Raw genomic sequence first — 17,560 nt, 5'->3', positions numbered from 1 at the left:
ATTTTAATAAAATATTAATATACTATCAAGAGTATTCTTGTCATTTCGCAATTACTTAACGGTTCTGTAATCTAAAAGGGGCAACGTGATCGTTTATGTTAGTTCAGAAGATTTTTTTAATAATTGAGAGGATAATATGTAATTTTTATTAATAATAAGGGGGCTTTATGTATTTAGGCTTATTATTTAGGGAAATGATATTTTGGCCGAGGTATTTGGCCGATTAGTTAAACAGAGTCTACGTGGATAACCTCGTGGCAATTTAGTTGGCATTTTCCTTCCTCTCTCCTCTATCTCCTTCTCTCTCTAGCATCTCACTCACCACACACAAATCCGGCAAGAAGATGCGGGTGAAGTGATTGTCTTCCACCGTCAAGGTTAACAAAATCACCCAAATCGTGGGCTTCAAATAGGTCATACAACAGTGGAAGAACGTGAGCCTAAAACGCCGGTCTGTCCTCCCCTACTCCGACTCCGGCTCAAACCGGCGCACACGTTCCTGAATCCTGAACTTCCTCCCTGTATTCGTCTCTCTGCTCAATAAGGGCGATGAAGATTTTGTGTTTCAAAGCAATGGGGGGGCTCGTTTTGCCCTCTGATGTTGGGTTTGGGGGCAATAAATCAAAGATCGGCGAGGACTGATCCTGATATGTAGCGAGGATGGCTGAAAACGAATCAAGGCTAGGAACCACAGCGAGGAAGAAAGGAGCATAGAGAACTGCTCGGTGACCAAGATGGCGGGCAGACGGCGAACGTTTGCATGCCGGCGATAGACAGATGGTACTGAAGTGACTGTAGGCAATGAGGAAGGAGAACGAAACGGAGGTGAAGTGGACTAAAATGCCGTCGAACAGTGACTGTAATGGCGAGATTCCGGCGATGGTTGTTTTCAGTTCTTCAGACCGGGATTTGGGTTGTCCACTGTTGTTGTCTGTTTTATTTTGTTTTTCAATTAGGTTTTGGGTTTTGGGTTTAGGGTTCTATGATTAGGTTGATTGGGGTGGTAATGAAGGTTTGGGTTTGCGATTTTGATTCTGGTTTGCAGGTATGGTTTGGTTGCGGATGGATGGTGGTTTGGGTGGTGGTGAAGGTTGTGGGCGGATGGGGTTGTTTTGTTGATTTGGGGTGTTGTTAATGGAGGTATAATGTCCATTGGCGACTGAATGGCACCAGTGACTGAACGGTGACTGAACTAACCAGCGAGATTGGTATTGGCGTAGAGAAAAATCAAAGTGGGTTTACCCAACCGTCTTTGCTACAGTCGTCTTTTTTTTTAGGTCCATTGCCAGCTGGACTGCCACATTGGATTATGCCGAATTAGAGCACACGTCACAGTGTCTTAGGCCAATTGCACTCGCACAAGATTTATTTGCCATCCACGCGCACTCACAAACAGGCATGTCTCTTTCCCATTTTCAGTTGATTTTCACTGTAATTACTGAATTAAATTATATTTCGTACCTCTGTTTCTATGCTGATGAATGTACTATTGTTTGTATGAACTGGGTTCTTAATTTCGTATTAACAAACACTTTTTGTGACTCTCTTAACAATTTTCTCAAATCTGTCCTCATTTCAGTTTCCCAATTCTCTCTCTCTCTCTCAGAGTTTCTATCCCAATCCGTTTACAGGTTCTCAATTATCTCAATGCCGATGGATCATGCAGAGCTAACCACCGAGCAGGTTTATATATAGATGCATGTGTGTGTATGTATTTATATATATAGAACGTGTTTACATATGACTAATTGATTAACTTTCAATCTGAATGGGTGACTCAATTTCAATGCGTATTATATATATACACATTATTTGATTAATTTTGGATTTGTTTACTTGACCAAAATTTAATGTTGTGCCACTTGATTTGGTGTTGTAATGTGTTCACGTGATTTGGGTTTAGATCTGCTTTTGTTGCATTGGAAATTTTAACCTTTGTGCACTTATTTAATCGGTTAATGTTTAATGTTTTTGATTTATGAGAATATACTCAATTATTAGTCGAATTAAATGAGATGTGATAAAAGAAACGTGTTTCCATCTATCTCATTGATAACAAATTCATCTTTGCTATTAAATTTGAGTTTTTTTTTTTTTTTTTTTCCTTCTTCAATCATGTCGTGTCGAGGATTTGGCGTGTCTGATTTGGGTTCGTGTGTCGGACACATATGCTGTACTCATACCCATGTCGCATGGTGTCAACTCATGTAGGAGAGTTCATGTAACGGAGCAAGAGGGTTAGGGTTCGTATTATGAAATGTACTTTGAAATATTTTGCGAGTCCTGATGTAGAGAGAAATGATGATCTGAATCTGTGAACCTCTCGCATTGTTTTGTAAGATTAACTTATGAGTCAAGTGTATGGATATGGGAGCTCATGTGCTGCAATGTGCCCTGATCACCTCAACTTTATCCTGCCACTAGATGTTCTTAAGTAGTACTTCTCGTATAGTCAGAAAGAGTGAGAACTGCTTAAATATCATGCTAAAAAGGATATACGATATTGGGGTACCTGGAATGTGAACTAGAATTTCAGACTTCATTGAAAAGTTAAATACATTGAATTAAAAATAGAGATGTGTTTTTATCCCTTTTACTGTTCATTCAGGACATAACCAATGTACTTTTATGTGGCTAATGTATGGAGTTTATGTTCTAGACATAAAGTTATTAATTTTATGCCTTATGTGTAAAGTCAAAGTGTCATGTACTGGAAACTTTTGTTTTACAAAACCATCTCAAGTTGTACTTTTTTTATTTAATTGATTCGTGTTCAAGCAAAGGTTTAAGGTTCTAGTTCAACAAGCAAAAAGGCGATGCTCTCATGAATGATCAGCTATACACAAAGACAAAGGCACAAGAGTCTTGTGAGGACACTTATTTTATTTTATTTTTTGAAAATCTTAATTTTGATTGAAAGTTTTTTTTTTTTTTGGCCTTTTAAGCAAGACAGGGACGTGTGCACTGATACACTATCATTCCACAGAATCTGTTCGATACACCTTTACAAGTTGCCAAAATTTTATTCCAGAAACTTGTGCATGGTGCACTTGAAGCCTATACCAGTACATTCTGTCTTCAGTTTTGAAACATTCCGAAACAAAAACATCTGATCCGGCATACTTTTGAGCTGGAGTAGTATACTTTTAGTCTATTACGAAAAATAGGAATTTCTGATTTCCAAGTCATGTCCTAATGTAAATCAAACTTCATGAAAGCCTTTTTCTACTCGTTTTATGAGTTGGAAAAGGTTTCCAAATCAAATTTATACATGTTTTTCATTATTCTATAAATGTAGAAGAAGAAAGGAGAGAGACTATTCCTTTCAAGGTGAAGCCTCTTTATCTTTTCCTTCACCCTCTCTTTGGGGCATAAGCCTTTCACTCCTTTTATTATTTTTCCAAAGGGCATAATTTATGTAAATTGGGTACGTGGCTCCCGTCTAAAGATCCCATGATCAATAGTCTATTAAAAGTTCATGTTTGCTAACAACATTATACTAAGTAGGTTTTACTTAAAAGAAAACAGAGAGAGAGAGAAACTCATTCAAGTTGGTCATTAACCTTTCTCATGGGTGTGTACTCACAATGATGGCTGTTTATCCCCGTTCATGTTATTATAATTTTATTTCTTTTCAATTAGGTCAACTATCACAGTGGTTTTAGTATCATGATGTGATGTATCATTTTTTATGGGGATCAACTGAAGATGCTTTTAACTTTGGCTTTGAATGAAAACACTAATCACTTACGAATCAGTTTCAACTTGTGTGACACAGGTGTTTTAAACCAAAACATCAATTTGAAAGTTTATGGAATTTAAAACCATAAGTAAAAAATTTTATGCCTGGAAATCCAAAACCTAGTGGGAGTGGAATTGGGTTATAAGGGGAGCTGGTTAACACTTCTTGCAGATCTACAAGAATGAGAATGTGCCTATTACAGACAACTCCATTCCATAATCTAATATGGGGAAATTGTCAAGTTCTGATCTAAGGCTGCTGTCGAGTTAAAATGCCGTTTTTGATGGAACCACTGCATTCCAAATGCTCCGTCTGTGAACACATCTCTCATATTCATTTTTTTTTTTTTTTTGATAAATAAAATGTATTAGAAAGCGTTCAAAAGGGGAACGCATCCCAAGAGATATACAAGGAACCAAACCAAAATACAACCCTATGGACCCAAAGAACCCAAAAAGTCCACAATCTCATCTAAAGATATACAATTTCTCTCATATTCATCAGAGAGTCAAAGAATGCTGTGGCTTTCTCAATGGTCCATATTCTTTCTACCTTCAGAGAAAGATTCATGATGAACTTCCTCAGTTGAATCCTATTATTACCTAGCGAAGCCTTTTGATCTGCCAAAATTATACAAGGATGCAGAAATGAAGCATAGATCAGTGAACTACCTCCTGGTTTATCCTTTGAAAATCCCATTATGGCCCATTGCTTCTAACAGAATGAACTTCTTTCTCTGAAGGAGAATATTCTTGTGTCAAGTTCCAGTTGTAGCTATGTGTTTGTGTGATGTATTTTTGTAATCTCAAATTTTAATACACAGGGATGCAGTTGAATTCTTATGGTTTTTATCATGTCTTCAGTTATAAATTAGTGCGAAAAATTATGTTCCATAACAAATGTTCTGTGTAAAGAAGACTGTGGAAAGAAAGTATGCTCTGTACATTCTATTGTATCATGAATATGTTCATTCATTCCTCGGGGTAAAATCCTGATGGAATCCACATTTTAAGTTGCTTTTGAGGTGCTCAAAACTCGACCACAATTTAAAAATTGATCTCCCTATTTCCTGCTCTCGCTCTCGATCTTGCTCCATGCTTCTGTCACTTCAGGCTTAGATATGGCCTTAGATACCGTTACTAAGTATGTGACATGCCCTTGGAGAACTTGCTCGAGATATTTGAAAGCTAGCAACTGAATTCCCGACACTTACTCATTATTTGGTTTGTAGGATAACATGGGTACTCCATACTCAGTTCGGCTCGTTCCACTTATCGTATTTCACAGTGAAAAGATTTCCTTAATTTTTAATGTTGATCACTATACCTCTAGGTTGGACTAAATAATTTGGGTTTGTACAGTTAAATTTGTTAGACTAGTAGCAATATAGTTATTTAAAGAACATTATGTAAATATTACTCTTCTATGTTCAAGGTTCTGAAGAGGGATATCCCATGGGAGACGTACATGACAACTAAGCTGATCTCAGGAACAGGCCTTCAGCTGTTAAGGCGTTATGATAACAGAGCTGAAAGTTACAGAGCAACGCTGCTGGATGAGGTAATATTATGTCACTCTCAATGCTTGCTCTGAGACGTACTTGTTATCTACCTTAATCAGATTCAGGTCTTATGGTATCCTTCTCTTATTATGCAGTTCACTAATGCCCCTATGTTCTTGAAATGATGTATCTTATTGGAACTTGAAGATTTTCCATCTCATGTGTATTTCACCTTTTTTTTTTTTTTTTTTTCGCGTTTAAGCGGGAAATGCATAATAAAACTCCATATTTTCTAAATGTCACAAGCACATTAACAACATGTTGTAGGATACCTTGCTTTGCTTATGACAGAATCTCAGAATAATTTTTGGGATGTTACTCTTTTTTTTTTCTTTTTCTTTTTTTTTTGGATAAGTAAAATTTTTGGGATGTTACTCATAAGGATTTGAATATATAGTTCATCTTAAGATACTTTTATATATCAGATTTCATTCATTTTTTTTATGTTCTTATTTTTCCCGAACGTTTAGGTAAACACACACACACCCACACTATTGCCCTTAGCAGGGCTCAAACTCTCAGCCTTCCCTTTGGGGAAGAGAGATCGTACCATCTGGGTTAATGCCCATTGGTAGATTTCATTCATTTTCCACTGACTAGAATGGTAAAAATTCGATTTCATTCATTTACCATGTAAATTCATTTTTGGTTTACAACCTATGGATCCCTTTTTGTCCATTCTGTACCCAGATGCTGCTTGCTGATTTTTGACACTTCAAGTGTGATCATTAGTTGATTATGTCCATCGACAATTTGACACATCAATTATGATAATTTTTTCAACCTCTGTTGGCAAAATATACTGGGTTATCAACTCAATCACTTGGTGTATGCACAACTATGTTGGTAGTATAAAATTTTATTTTTAATTATCCAAAGAAATAAATCAACTACTGGTTTGATTAATTTCTCACTAATTCAACAACCTTTGATGCAATATGCATTTCACACAATTTGGCTTATTATTTGTTAAAACTTTTCTGTTGTTTATCCCAAGTATAGAGATTGTAGGTTGAGATGGGAAATCCTCCTTCAGCACTTACATATTTATATATTTATTTTTACGATAGGGTGATTAATCTGGGTGGTTCTAGTTCTAGTCCAATTTTCCTTTCATATTATATTGGTCACTGGTCTATTTTATCCTTCACACTAGCTTTCATTCTTTAGTCATAAAACTTTAAGGTCTCATGCCATTCATCATTAGTGGTGCTTTAGATGGCTACTTTAAATGTATAATTAAGATATAGTTGTGAATTTGTAACTGAATTTGAAAAAATAAAATATGCTCGATAAAACTTCCTCTGATATTGACAAATGGAAGCAACTGTGACAGGATGGTCCGGCTTACGTTTGTGTGTTTGTTAGCATTTTACATGACATATTCAAGGAAGAAACGGTAGAATATGTTCTAGCCTTAATTGATGAAATGCTTTCAGGTAATTGGTAAATACTTCATCCTTTGGACCACGTATATAAGTTGAATAGCTGACCTATTGTTCCTTTTCCTTGACAGCAAACCCGCAAAGAGCTCGATTATTCCATGACAAATCTCTTGCAAACGAAGATATGTATGGTCCTTTCCTAAGGTAATTACTCTTTAAAAATCTCTGAACTTAAGATTGTTGTATCTGGATGGGACTACATGTGATGTTCTTTTGATAGTTTGTCTTTTTCTCTCTCTCCTGAGGAACTGATGCGTGACGCAAATCTAAATAAAGAAGCTTCTATTCAGTGGATGCTTGGGATAATATTAACACGTTGCAATACCACAATCCTTTATCCTTTCTGTCAAATTATTTTGCTACGTTCTACCTTATTTTCCATCTTCCTCCTTTTCTTGAATGCATTTTCTTTCTTGATTTGAGTTCCTCCAATTGGTACTGAATCTTCCATAAGTAATAATTCTCTTTTAAATTTTGAATGAATTTTTCCATTTGTTTTCATGTTTGAACCATTCATTTCTTCCAATCATTATGGAATTTGATAGAGTGAGATTTTTTTATATTCGTTATTTTGATGAAATTTCACCTTCTTTTGTTTAGATTTAATTGAGGCTTAAATTGAACACACAACAGAAGGATAAACCTTAGAAAAGGCAGTATGATTTGTCTAGATTCTTTATGTTCCCATCTTTTCTGACAAAAATTTAGAAGGAACACTGAGATTTAAATGAACATGCATTGTATACCTTTGTGGTATGGCATTTCAAGACCATGTGTACCCACTGGATGGCTTAGCTTGCCCCCATTGTTTATTGTGGAGTTTCAGCCTTCAGTTTAATCTCTATGCTTGCTTTTGTTTATAATAGCTTTATAGACTGTGTCCTGTCTTTTTTACGAGTCATATGACTTTTTAAGCGTTGTAATGGTCAAATAATAAAAGGGTTTTGAGAGCATGAAGGGATTCGTGTTCATATTAGTCATGACAAGTTTTACGCCGGCTGTCAAGCTACCTGACCCTCCTCCTTTATCTGGGCTTGGGACCGGCTGTGTAAAGAACACATGTAGAGTTTTTGAAAGCATGAAGGGCTGCATTCTAAATTTGTTGGTTCAGTTGTAATTGTTTATCCCATCTTATTTGGAAGAAAAGGGATTAACAAGTAATTCTTGCGTTTCTCAAATTCTGGAGCCTCACTTATCTGAGTCCTGACAGACTTCTTTTCTTTTCCTATTCTTTTTATTTTTTATTTTTTTATAACAATTATTGGGGTACTGACTAAATTGTGCTGCAGTAATTAACTTTTTGGTATTTATTTGCTGAATATTCGTTGGAGTTGTAGTTTTGCTCTTAATGCAACAAATAGATAGCAATTGATTCTCTGTTGCATCACATAAAGAGGTTTGTTGGGTTTGTGTCGGTGTTCTTTGTGATGTAGAAAATTATGAGGCAGTGTTATAAGAACATGAAGAAATTGTACAAGATGTGTTCCTAAGAAATGTTGAGGAGCTAGAAATGAAGAGTTAATACAGAACGTGGTCCATTTTATGCCAGCAATAATTTAAAATTTTAGTATCTTCTAAACCTTTGATTACTGTTAGCTGTTCTAGTGCTTACTGCCTGTCCCGTTAATTTATTTTGATAACAGTTGTCATTTTGGTAAAATAAAGAGCACCCAATATCGTAGAAGCATGGATCTAACATACAGAAAGTATGATTGCAGATTTTCGGAAGCAAAAACTTCATAATGCTTTGTTTTCGATATAGAAACATTACACGTAAATAATGTGATTTTGAAGTGTGTTTCTGTGACATTCTTGATTCTGAAGCATGATTTGTGCACCTAAGAGGCACATGTGGTCGTCATCTACATGTATTTCCAATTACACTAATATAAACAAATCTACTCGATCGAAACCATCTGGTTATTTTTAACGTCTTTTGCGTAGAAGTACTAATTGTTAATCAACGATGGAAAAGTCTTGACTATTTCCTGGTGGAAAAATGTATTCATTTGTGAGGCAACATCTGGTTAGTTGTGTTAAACAGTCAATAGAAGTTTGCATACATGACATCTGAAAACCATTGTTGTGACTTATGGCTAAAGTGCAATTTTCGTGGAATTCTATCAGTTTCTTCCTCTTAAGTTATCTTTTTCATCTCATTTGATGTTCTTTTTCCTTCCGAAATACATTTAAGTTCTTTTGGTAAATGAAAATCAGTGTTATTTTCAATTGGATTTTAAACATTGGCGATGAAGTTATTAATTGGATTGAACTAGTTTTCTCATACTCACCAATTCATGAAATTTGGCAATGAGATTATTAATTGGAATGAAACAGTTTTCTTATGTTCACCCAATCAAAGAAACCTTACATGTTTGACAATCCTTTTCCATTTTCAGATTACTCTGGAAAGGTAACTGGTTCATACAAGCAAAGAGCTGTAAGATACTTTCTCTGATAGTAAGGTAATTAAATCATGATTGTTTCACAATATGGTTCAAATCCCAAGAGAGAAAAGGAATGTATACTCTCTCTGATAGTAAAGTAATTAAATCATGATCGTTTCACATTATAGCTCAAGTCTTAGGGAAAACAGAATGTATTTGTGTGATTTAAACTTTGCAACCACGCTATTTTTTTGTTATTACAGTGCTAGGACAAAAGTCCAGGATTGTGTCACTGGAAATGGAGAAACCTCAAGTTCAAAGAAGAAATCCATTACAATTGATGATGTTCTGAAAGGTCTGGTAGAATGGCTTTGCGCGCAGGTTTGTAAACAGCATTGCACTATATGCTGCTTTAAATGTGAATATAAATTTACGGCATGATTGTTACTATGAAGCACGGACACGGACACAGGTACGACACTACACAGACACGGCGATACCGAAAATTTCAAAAAAATAGGACATGAACACGGCAATAAAATAGTAATATAATTTATTATTATATATATAAAAAAATAACTTTTGCTCAAATTTTAATTTATATTAATAATCATAGTGCATTTAAACTAGGCCCACACATAGCCCATATTTCTTTTTAAAGACATATAGGTCCAATTCCCAAATTTCATTAAAATACAAATATATAATATAATTTATTATTATATATATATAAAATAACTTTTGCTCAAATTTTAATTTATATTAATAAACATAATGCATTTAAATTAGGCCCACACATAGCCCATATTTCTTTTTAAAAACATAAAGGTCCAATTCCCAAATTTCATTAAAATACAAATATATATATATATATATATATATATATATATATATATATATGTATATGTATCTCTTTATATCCAAACAAAACACTATACTTGTTTTTTTCTCTTTCTTAATTGGTACTCACACACACATGTCTCCACCAAGGCTCAAACCCCACACCTCCCTTTGGGAAGTAGGAGCCTGGTACCGCTAGGCCACTGGCATGTGGTAAAAACACTATACTTGTGGCCAAACAAGCCCTGAAAGAAGATAAGATTGATTGATCCCTCTCTCTTCCACTCACTTTTTCAGTTTTCATACATGGCTCTCTGATCCTCTCTTCCAGCCGATCCTCTCATCCCTCCATCTCTTTTGTCTCTCTTTATCTCATCCATTTGTTTCTCTTGAATGGATATACGCATATACGTACCCACATACCCATCATCTACACAGTGGCTCCATCTGGTCTGGCTCCTTCATCTTCTTCCTCTATATTTAACAAAGAAAAGTTCTGCAGTGTGTCCTCCAGCTTATCCAGCGGTGTACGGACGTGTCCTCCGGTGTCCTGACATGTTAAACATATTTTTTTAAAAAAAAGAGGACACCGCTAAGGAGTGTCCGACACCGGTATGGTCCCCTCTTCAGGAACATGCTTGCCCCCTTCCACCCCCCACCAGAAAAAAAAAAATTTACAAAGAAAATATGGACATGTATTGACCTACCCAAAAAAAATATAAAATGTTGGCATGTGTTGAATCCTCTTGGTTTCCTACCCTATTTTCTATCTTAAGAGAAGAATTACTCAATCTCCCATCATTAAACCTAAAACTAAAAATGTGGTTGACCTCATATATGAAATTATTAGTTGTTAAGCATAGTATATCTAAACTATCTTTTTATTAGATAGTTAGGTCTTGAAATGTTTATATATTAGAGTGGTTTGAAGTTGAGTTTTACTCTCCTTGTCATGAACTTCAATCATTTTCATTCAGATGTGAATTTAATCAGTTGTAAGGAATAATTTTCCATGATACTAGTCATGATTCTGATGCCTGATTACTTGTGCAGCTCAAGAAGCCTTCCCATCCTAGTCATGGTATCCCAACTGCTGTCAATTGCCTGGCAACTCTATTGAAGGAGCCTGTAGTCAGATCCTCATTTGTCCAAGGAGATGGGGTGAAGCTGCTCGAACCTCTAATTTCTCCAGCATCCACCCAGCAGTCCATCCAGGTAACTCTTGTCTTTTCTTGATGGCTACTGTAATAAACAAACCATCTATGCTGAAGATAGCACATTTCAATCTTACGAATGGGCAGGTTGAGTCAGGTTTTTCTCATCTGTAAATGATTCAAGCTTTCGAGTTCTGGGACTGATTACTAAATATTTCATATTTCCTTTTAGTTAAGATTACACAATTCAGATTTGATGATTCTGAACTTTGCCCTCTTGGTGCAGCTCCTTTACGAAACATGTCTCTGTGTTTGGCTTCTGTCTTATTATGAGCCTGCGATTGAATACTTGGCTACCTCTAAAACTCTACCGCAATTAATTGAGGTTGTCAAGAGTTCGACAAAGGAGAAGGTGAGTTATTCGCCTTTCATTCTCGTACCATTTTTTCCCTAATGACTGCCTGCTTTAGTAGTCATATACTTTGCTATAAGTTTCTATTGCAAGGTTTTTATATCAATACAGTTGTTGCTTATTATTTTTATTTCATAGATTGGCCTCTTCTACTCTCGTTCCTATTCTTCTGAGTCTGTCAACCTAAATGTACATGGCATGCATTCTATCCTTGCACTGCAGGGAAGATTTTGTCCATGTCAACATTTCTTAGGAACTAGTTTATTGTTATCAGCATATATTGAAAATACTTGTTTATTTATCTGGAAATTTGAGACATTTGATGCATCAATGACTGCTAGGTTGTCAGGGTGGTTGTCTTGACCCTTAGAAACTTGCTTTATAGAGGGACTTTCGGAGCTCAGATGGTAGACGTTGGACTTGCGCAAATTGTCCAGAATTTAAAAGCACATGCATGGAGTGATGAGGTGAGAAAACTTTTAATTTCGTGTTTTCTTAATTTGGCCTGTCATATTCATATATTTAGTCAATAGCTTGTGTAGACGGAAAGGAGTTCATGGAAAATTAATTCTTGATTTCAATGAATACTAATTTACTAGTACACATTCTATCAGAAAAATGATTTCCACATTTATCACCTTCCCCATTTTGGTAGACGAGGCAAATGGGAGCCTTGAATTTTTTTTTCAACCCTAAAGTACCTTGAGAAGGAAAACTTTGTCATGGTAAATCTTTAAAATTATTATTTAAAAAAATAAATAAAATAATTGGCCGAAGTACTGAAACCGTGCATGTATCTTATATATTTATAACAAGAAAAGAACAAATCCACTAGGGGTGCTACACTGGGAATATTACTCATGTACATGCAAGGTATACTGCTACAAAAAATGAAGAAGATGGATTAAAGTCACCCAAAAACTTTATGAAAGAATCAACAATAGCAGAGGACAACTTCAAAATCAAAATCCTTAACATAATTTGTTTCAACCTAAGGACAGTAAGCTCCTCCCCTTCGCTGTATTCCTCTCTCTCTTTCCAAATGTTTCACGCTAGGCAAAAGGAATCAGCATGCTGCATCTTCTTTACTCTGCCTCAGGAAAACCCCCTCCAGATTTGAAATCCTTAATATAATCTGTTTCAACCTAACATAGTAAGCTCCTCCCCTTCAAAAGTACGCACATTCCCCTCTCTCTCTCTCCACATGTATCACATAAGGCAAAAAGGGGCAGCATTCAACACCTTCCTGACTCTGCCAAAACCCCCCTCTATTGTCACAAGTTCATCATTGACCTTCTTATGGTCAAAGAAATCCTGATCAAGGAGAGAAGGAGGCTCTGAGGATCCCTCACCTCTCTATAATTTAACAAAAGATGGCTGGCTCTCTTCTCCGTCTCTCCATACACAGAAAACCAGTTAGTCATAAGGAAGCCCCTTCTCTTCAAGTTATCGATGGAGGATAGCATCTTATTCCGCTCCCCAAGCGAAAAAGAATCCAACTTAAGTGAGGCCTTCATGTGCCATATGCTCCTCCACAAGAAGTCAATATTCTCCAAGAAAACACTTCATAAGACACCCAAACAGTAAAGACCACGCCTTTGACCAGTTTCCATCTGAACGAGTCTTCTGCCTCATCACTGATTCTGAAACCCTCAAGCATATCAAGCAAAGTCATTGTTGTCTTGATATCCCAGTCTTGAAAGGATCTTCTAAATTTAGACTCCACACTGCCCACTAATCAGTGTGTACGTGTGTGTAGATTCCACACTACCCAGCTTGTTAAGGAAGAGAGAAAATCCACAAACGAGACATTCTTATCTTCCATGATCCTAAAAGGATTAAGGAATCTCTCCTTTTAGTGGTTGGTTAGTGATAAAAAAGTTCGGGTATCAATAACTGATTTCTGTTACGTCTTGCCGGATATTACTGATGGCATTCATTGGGTGATGAAATATATATATATAATTTTAATTGGGTGATGAAACCACCTGGTTTTTTATCCCTTGCTTGACCTGCCGACCCGCCATGGCCCTTTTTTCTTAAAGTGAATAAATGTTGATTAGATGATGGATGTATGCAACACTGCTCTTTTTACCTTGTTGTTTATTGCCTTCGTTCAAAGTTTAATTTCTTGGAGATGTTTCTGTTTCAATCTTCAAGTGGCCACAGCGTATCCATAATGCTTACTATGAACTCATTCTCGTATAGCCCCTTAAACTGAGGAATGAGAATTATTTGCATCCTGTTTACTTAACTTTGTGGACCCTCTTAACACTTTATGATACTTGTTTCTTATTGCTGTTGTTTTGTAATTGATCTTGGCATTTTTCTCTAGGACCTGCTGGAGGCTCTTAATCATCTGGAAGAAGGAATGAAAGATAACATTAAGAAATTGAGTTCTTTTGATAAGTACAAGCAAGAAGTCCTTCTTGGCCAACTTGACTGGTCACCAATGCACAAAGATACTATATTCTGGCGTGATAATATTATGCATTTTGAAGAGCATGATTTCCAGGTATCCCTTTTGCACTCGATCAATGTTTTCTTCTCTGCCATCTATTTGTTAAGAGACTCTATCAAGGAATCTCAATCGTACTACTGATAGTGTACTATAATTATGCATGCCAAACAGTTCAAAGTTCAATTTTTTATTCTCTGCCATCTATTTGTTAAGAGACTCTATCAAGGAATCTCAATCGTACTACTGATAGTGTACTATAATTATGCATGCCAAACGGTTGAAAGTTCAATTTTTTCTTCTCTGCTTTACGGTTAAGAGACTCTATCAAGGAATCTCAATGGTACTACTGATAGTGCACTATAATTATGCATGCCAAACGGTTCAAAGTTCAAACTGCTGTTTTCGCTGAATGTACATTAAATTTTCAACTTTCATGGCATTTAGAAATATTCATCCATGTAGATTGGAGAGAGAGAATTCATGTGGCTGACCCGATTCATATGGGACAAAGGCAAGGATGATGATGATGTAGTACCTATACTCGTCAACCCGAATCATTTTTGTAAATAATAAAAGATGCTACTTAGCTGTGGAACAGTTTGACATAATGCTCAATAGAAGAGTTCTTGACACTAATAGAATATAATAAAGAAAGGTTAAATTTTATATACATAATAAATCATAATTACAGATGGAGAAACATATTTGTTATTTTAGTGATAGTAAGGGGCTTTAAGCATGTATGTGTAGGTGTGTGTGGGGTGTTGGGCATGCCTGTGTTAATCATATAATTTAATGCAACAGAGTTGGTTTCTAATTGGTTTTGATGAGCCTGGTGGTCAACCGGCCACGATACCAATATTCATTATTGTCATTGTAGTTTACATGAAATGGGATATGCGGGCTTGTGTACTGCAATTTATGTCAATCTTGTGTTGGTAAAATGAGATTTCTGCATTTATGGTGCTTACTTGAAGAGAAGTAATTGCGGAAATATTCTAATTAGAATTATATTGTTGATGGAAGTAGAGGTGAGACGCTGGATAGGAGGCTAGTTAAAAGCAGTTGGTGATGTAAAGCATGCAAAAAAAGGAGAGGCAAATTGGGAATTTCATATGTAGCATACTTGAAACCTCGTGCAATCGGAATTTAATTACATTTATATTATGTGTTTTTAAGTTAGTATGCTGCTGGTTAATTTTATTTATATTTCTTGTACTTTACAAGCCAAAGGTATTTCAGTAATTTCAAAATATTTCAAGGCATGAGTATTAATCGTATATTGGCCATGCAATTGAATCTTTATATGGAATAGAGTATGCACTTGGTATGTGTTGAGACAATTTTTTATTTATTTAAATTTTCTGGTGTACATTAAAAAGGTGTTAACATGGACACTTGATTCGTTTAGAAGCAAAATCACAAGGAAGGAATATAGAAAGAGAGTTCTATGTACAAATATATAATATACATGAATTTAAATTGTTCATATCCAACAAAACATATCAAACATGTGCCCTATATGCCCGTACCCAAGTGCTTTGTATTGGGCATGTGTAATTCATGCATTTAGAATAATTTATGTATATTCCTAGTAATAGGAGAAGTCCAACAGCCTCAAGATATCAATGTTTTCTTTCAAATGTTCATCTCTAGAAAACCGAGTATTGTGTGGGTATAAAATCTAACTTTAAGGGATCCTTCTGTTGCTTTTAATTTTTGCAACAAGATTTGTTTTTGTATCATAAGCGGTTAGAGAGTTGTATTTTATGTAGTTTTCAATATTTGTTAGGGGTAACTTTAACTCTTTTAGTTAGGATTTACAAATAAACTTACTGGTATCAAAGCAGGGCTGAAATTCAAATCGATCTCAAGCCAAGAGACCTATTCTCGCATCGCATACTTGTATTGCATCTTTGTTTCCTGCTTCATCTCAGTTTGCATCACAAACTTGTAAACCCTAATCGCATTTCGCATCAGTTCTCTACTTCATCTCAGTTTGCGACAGTTTGACTTAATCTCAGTTTGCAACAGTTCACCTTCATCGCAGCATCTCGCAATCGCAAGAACTTGCAAACCCTAATCTTTGAGCATTACAACCCATCTTCGTTCTTCTCTCTCTGTTCGATTTCACACCAACAATGCGGTCTCTCTCTCTCAGTTCACATATACTAATTTATTATGTATGGTAATTATTATGTAACATACACTAATTTATTATGTATATAGTAATTATTACTGACTAATTAGTAATTATGAACATACATATTTATTATGCTTTACTGTACTCTATAATTAGATAATGAGAAGACAACCATTCCATTCGACTGAAAGATCTAAAAGGGAATTGGTTGCAGTTGAAAGGAGGACTTCAGCAAGGGTGAGGTACTAACTGCAAATGGTAAATGAAAATCAACAACTGCACAAACCAAAAATATTAAAAGAAATTCAAGACTCCCTTGAGATTTAGTGCACGGGTGCGCATTTATATATGTAAATATATATATGGAGATTGAGAAGGAGAAAAGACTAACTGGGAGATTTGGAGATGACGAGATATAAAGCCCAAATGTTGAAGAATCCGCCATCCCAAAGCTTTAAAAACTGTGCGCGCGCGCTTGTTGGTCTTCTTCAAGATAACCAAATATTCTAGAGATATGGATCATCTAATGGTTTTGTAACATTCATTGGATTAACGCCCTTAAATTGGAACTTTGAACACATTATGTTCTCACCCTTCTTGTGCATTATTTTTTTATTTGTAACAAATATCTGTTTCTCCTCTTAAAGAAAATAAAATGTTTTCTTAGGTCAGTCTTCTTGACAGGTTTATGACTTGGGCAAAACTAATATACAATATGCTGCCACAGGTCCTCCGTGTCCTCATTACGATATTGGACACATCAAATAATCCAAGAGCACTAGCCGTTGCTTGTTTTGATCTCTCTCAGTTTATTCAGCACCATCCTGCTGGACGGGTCATAGTGACGGACCTGAAAGCCAAGGACCGGGTAATGGAACTGATGGACCACCAGGATGCTGAGGTTACAAAAAATGCCTTACTCTGTATCCAGAGGCTTTTCCTAGGTGCCAAGTATGCTAGCTTTTTGCAAGTATAGTTATAATTTATGGAAGAGTGCTCTACCAAATTTAATTTATAAAGACTTCTTGATGTGGAAGAACACAGAGTTGGCTGCGCTGTTTTTATATGATGCATCTTAATAACTTGAGTTATACACCACCTTGCGGCTTTCTTTTATTCGTTATTTGTTGTGAATAACTGTGAGGAACTAATTGTTTTTATTATGTTATAAAATAAAATTAATCTTTGTATACCTTGTGCATTTCCAATTGTTTCTGAGTTCATCTGTTACTCGATGACAGCAATCTCACCAGGATATATATTTCTTGGGTCAGTGCATTGAAGAATGCACAATGCATGGGTGCTCGCTCTTATTTTCTTCCCACCAACATGCTCTAGTTTTACATATTGCGAATATGGATGTTTGGGGTATCGCAAATGTTAGTTGATTCGGTCAAGTGTCCGAAAAACTGCCA

The 17,560-nt window shown here is 35.8% G+C and overlaps 1 protein-coding gene across 1 annotated transcript; it reads left to right on the top strand.

The window, feature by feature from the left end:
- The first annotated feature begins 277 nt into the window (after positions 1-277).
- Positions 278-17,337, top strand: LOC132279135 (V-type proton ATPase subunit H-like). Its single transcript, XM_059781068.1, has 11 exons — positions 278-1,683; positions 5,177-5,302; positions 6,640-6,742; positions 6,820-6,892; positions 9,148-9,213; positions 9,399-9,516; positions 11,029-11,190; positions 11,416-11,541; positions 11,883-12,008; positions 13,877-14,056; positions 16,873-17,337. Exons 1-11 carry the CDS (start codon positions 1,399-1,401, stop codon positions 17,119-17,121), a joined length of 1,614 nt encoding a protein of 537 aa, XP_059637051.1. The 5' UTR covers positions 278-1,398; the 3' UTR covers positions 17,122-17,337.
- The last annotated feature ends 223 nt before the right edge of the window (positions 17,338-17,560 follow it).

The sequence above is a fragment of the Cornus florida genome, unplaced genomic scaffold (genome assembly GCF_030987335.1).
Source record: "Cornus florida cultivar Cherokee Brave unplaced genomic scaffold, ASM3098733v1 CherokeeBrave_3.0.0_Hap2_Chr10, whole genome shotgun sequence".
NCBI lineage: Eukaryota > Viridiplantae > Streptophyta > Magnoliopsida > Cornales > Cornaceae > Cornus > Cornus florida.
The sequence above is the reverse complement of the archived record's forward strand: the minus strand, read 5'-3'. Positions and strand labels throughout refer to the sequence as shown.

What these genes read in the sequence shown, in the direction of transcription:
- LOC132279135 (XM_059781068.1), top strand. Translation starts at nt 1,399, where the DNA reads ATGTCTCTTTCCCATTTTCAGTTGATTTTCACTGTAATTACTGAATTA. An exon ending in TAGAATGGCTTTGCGCGCAG is followed by an intron (nt 9,517 to 11,028) that starts GTTTGTAAACAG and finishes TTACTTGTGCAG; the next exon opens with CTCAAGAAGCCTTCCCATCC. An exon ending in TTGAAGAGCATGATTTCCAG is followed by an intron (nt 14,057 to 16,872) that starts GTATCCCTTTTG and finishes ATGCTGCCACAG; the next exon opens with GTCCTCCGTGTCCTCATTAC.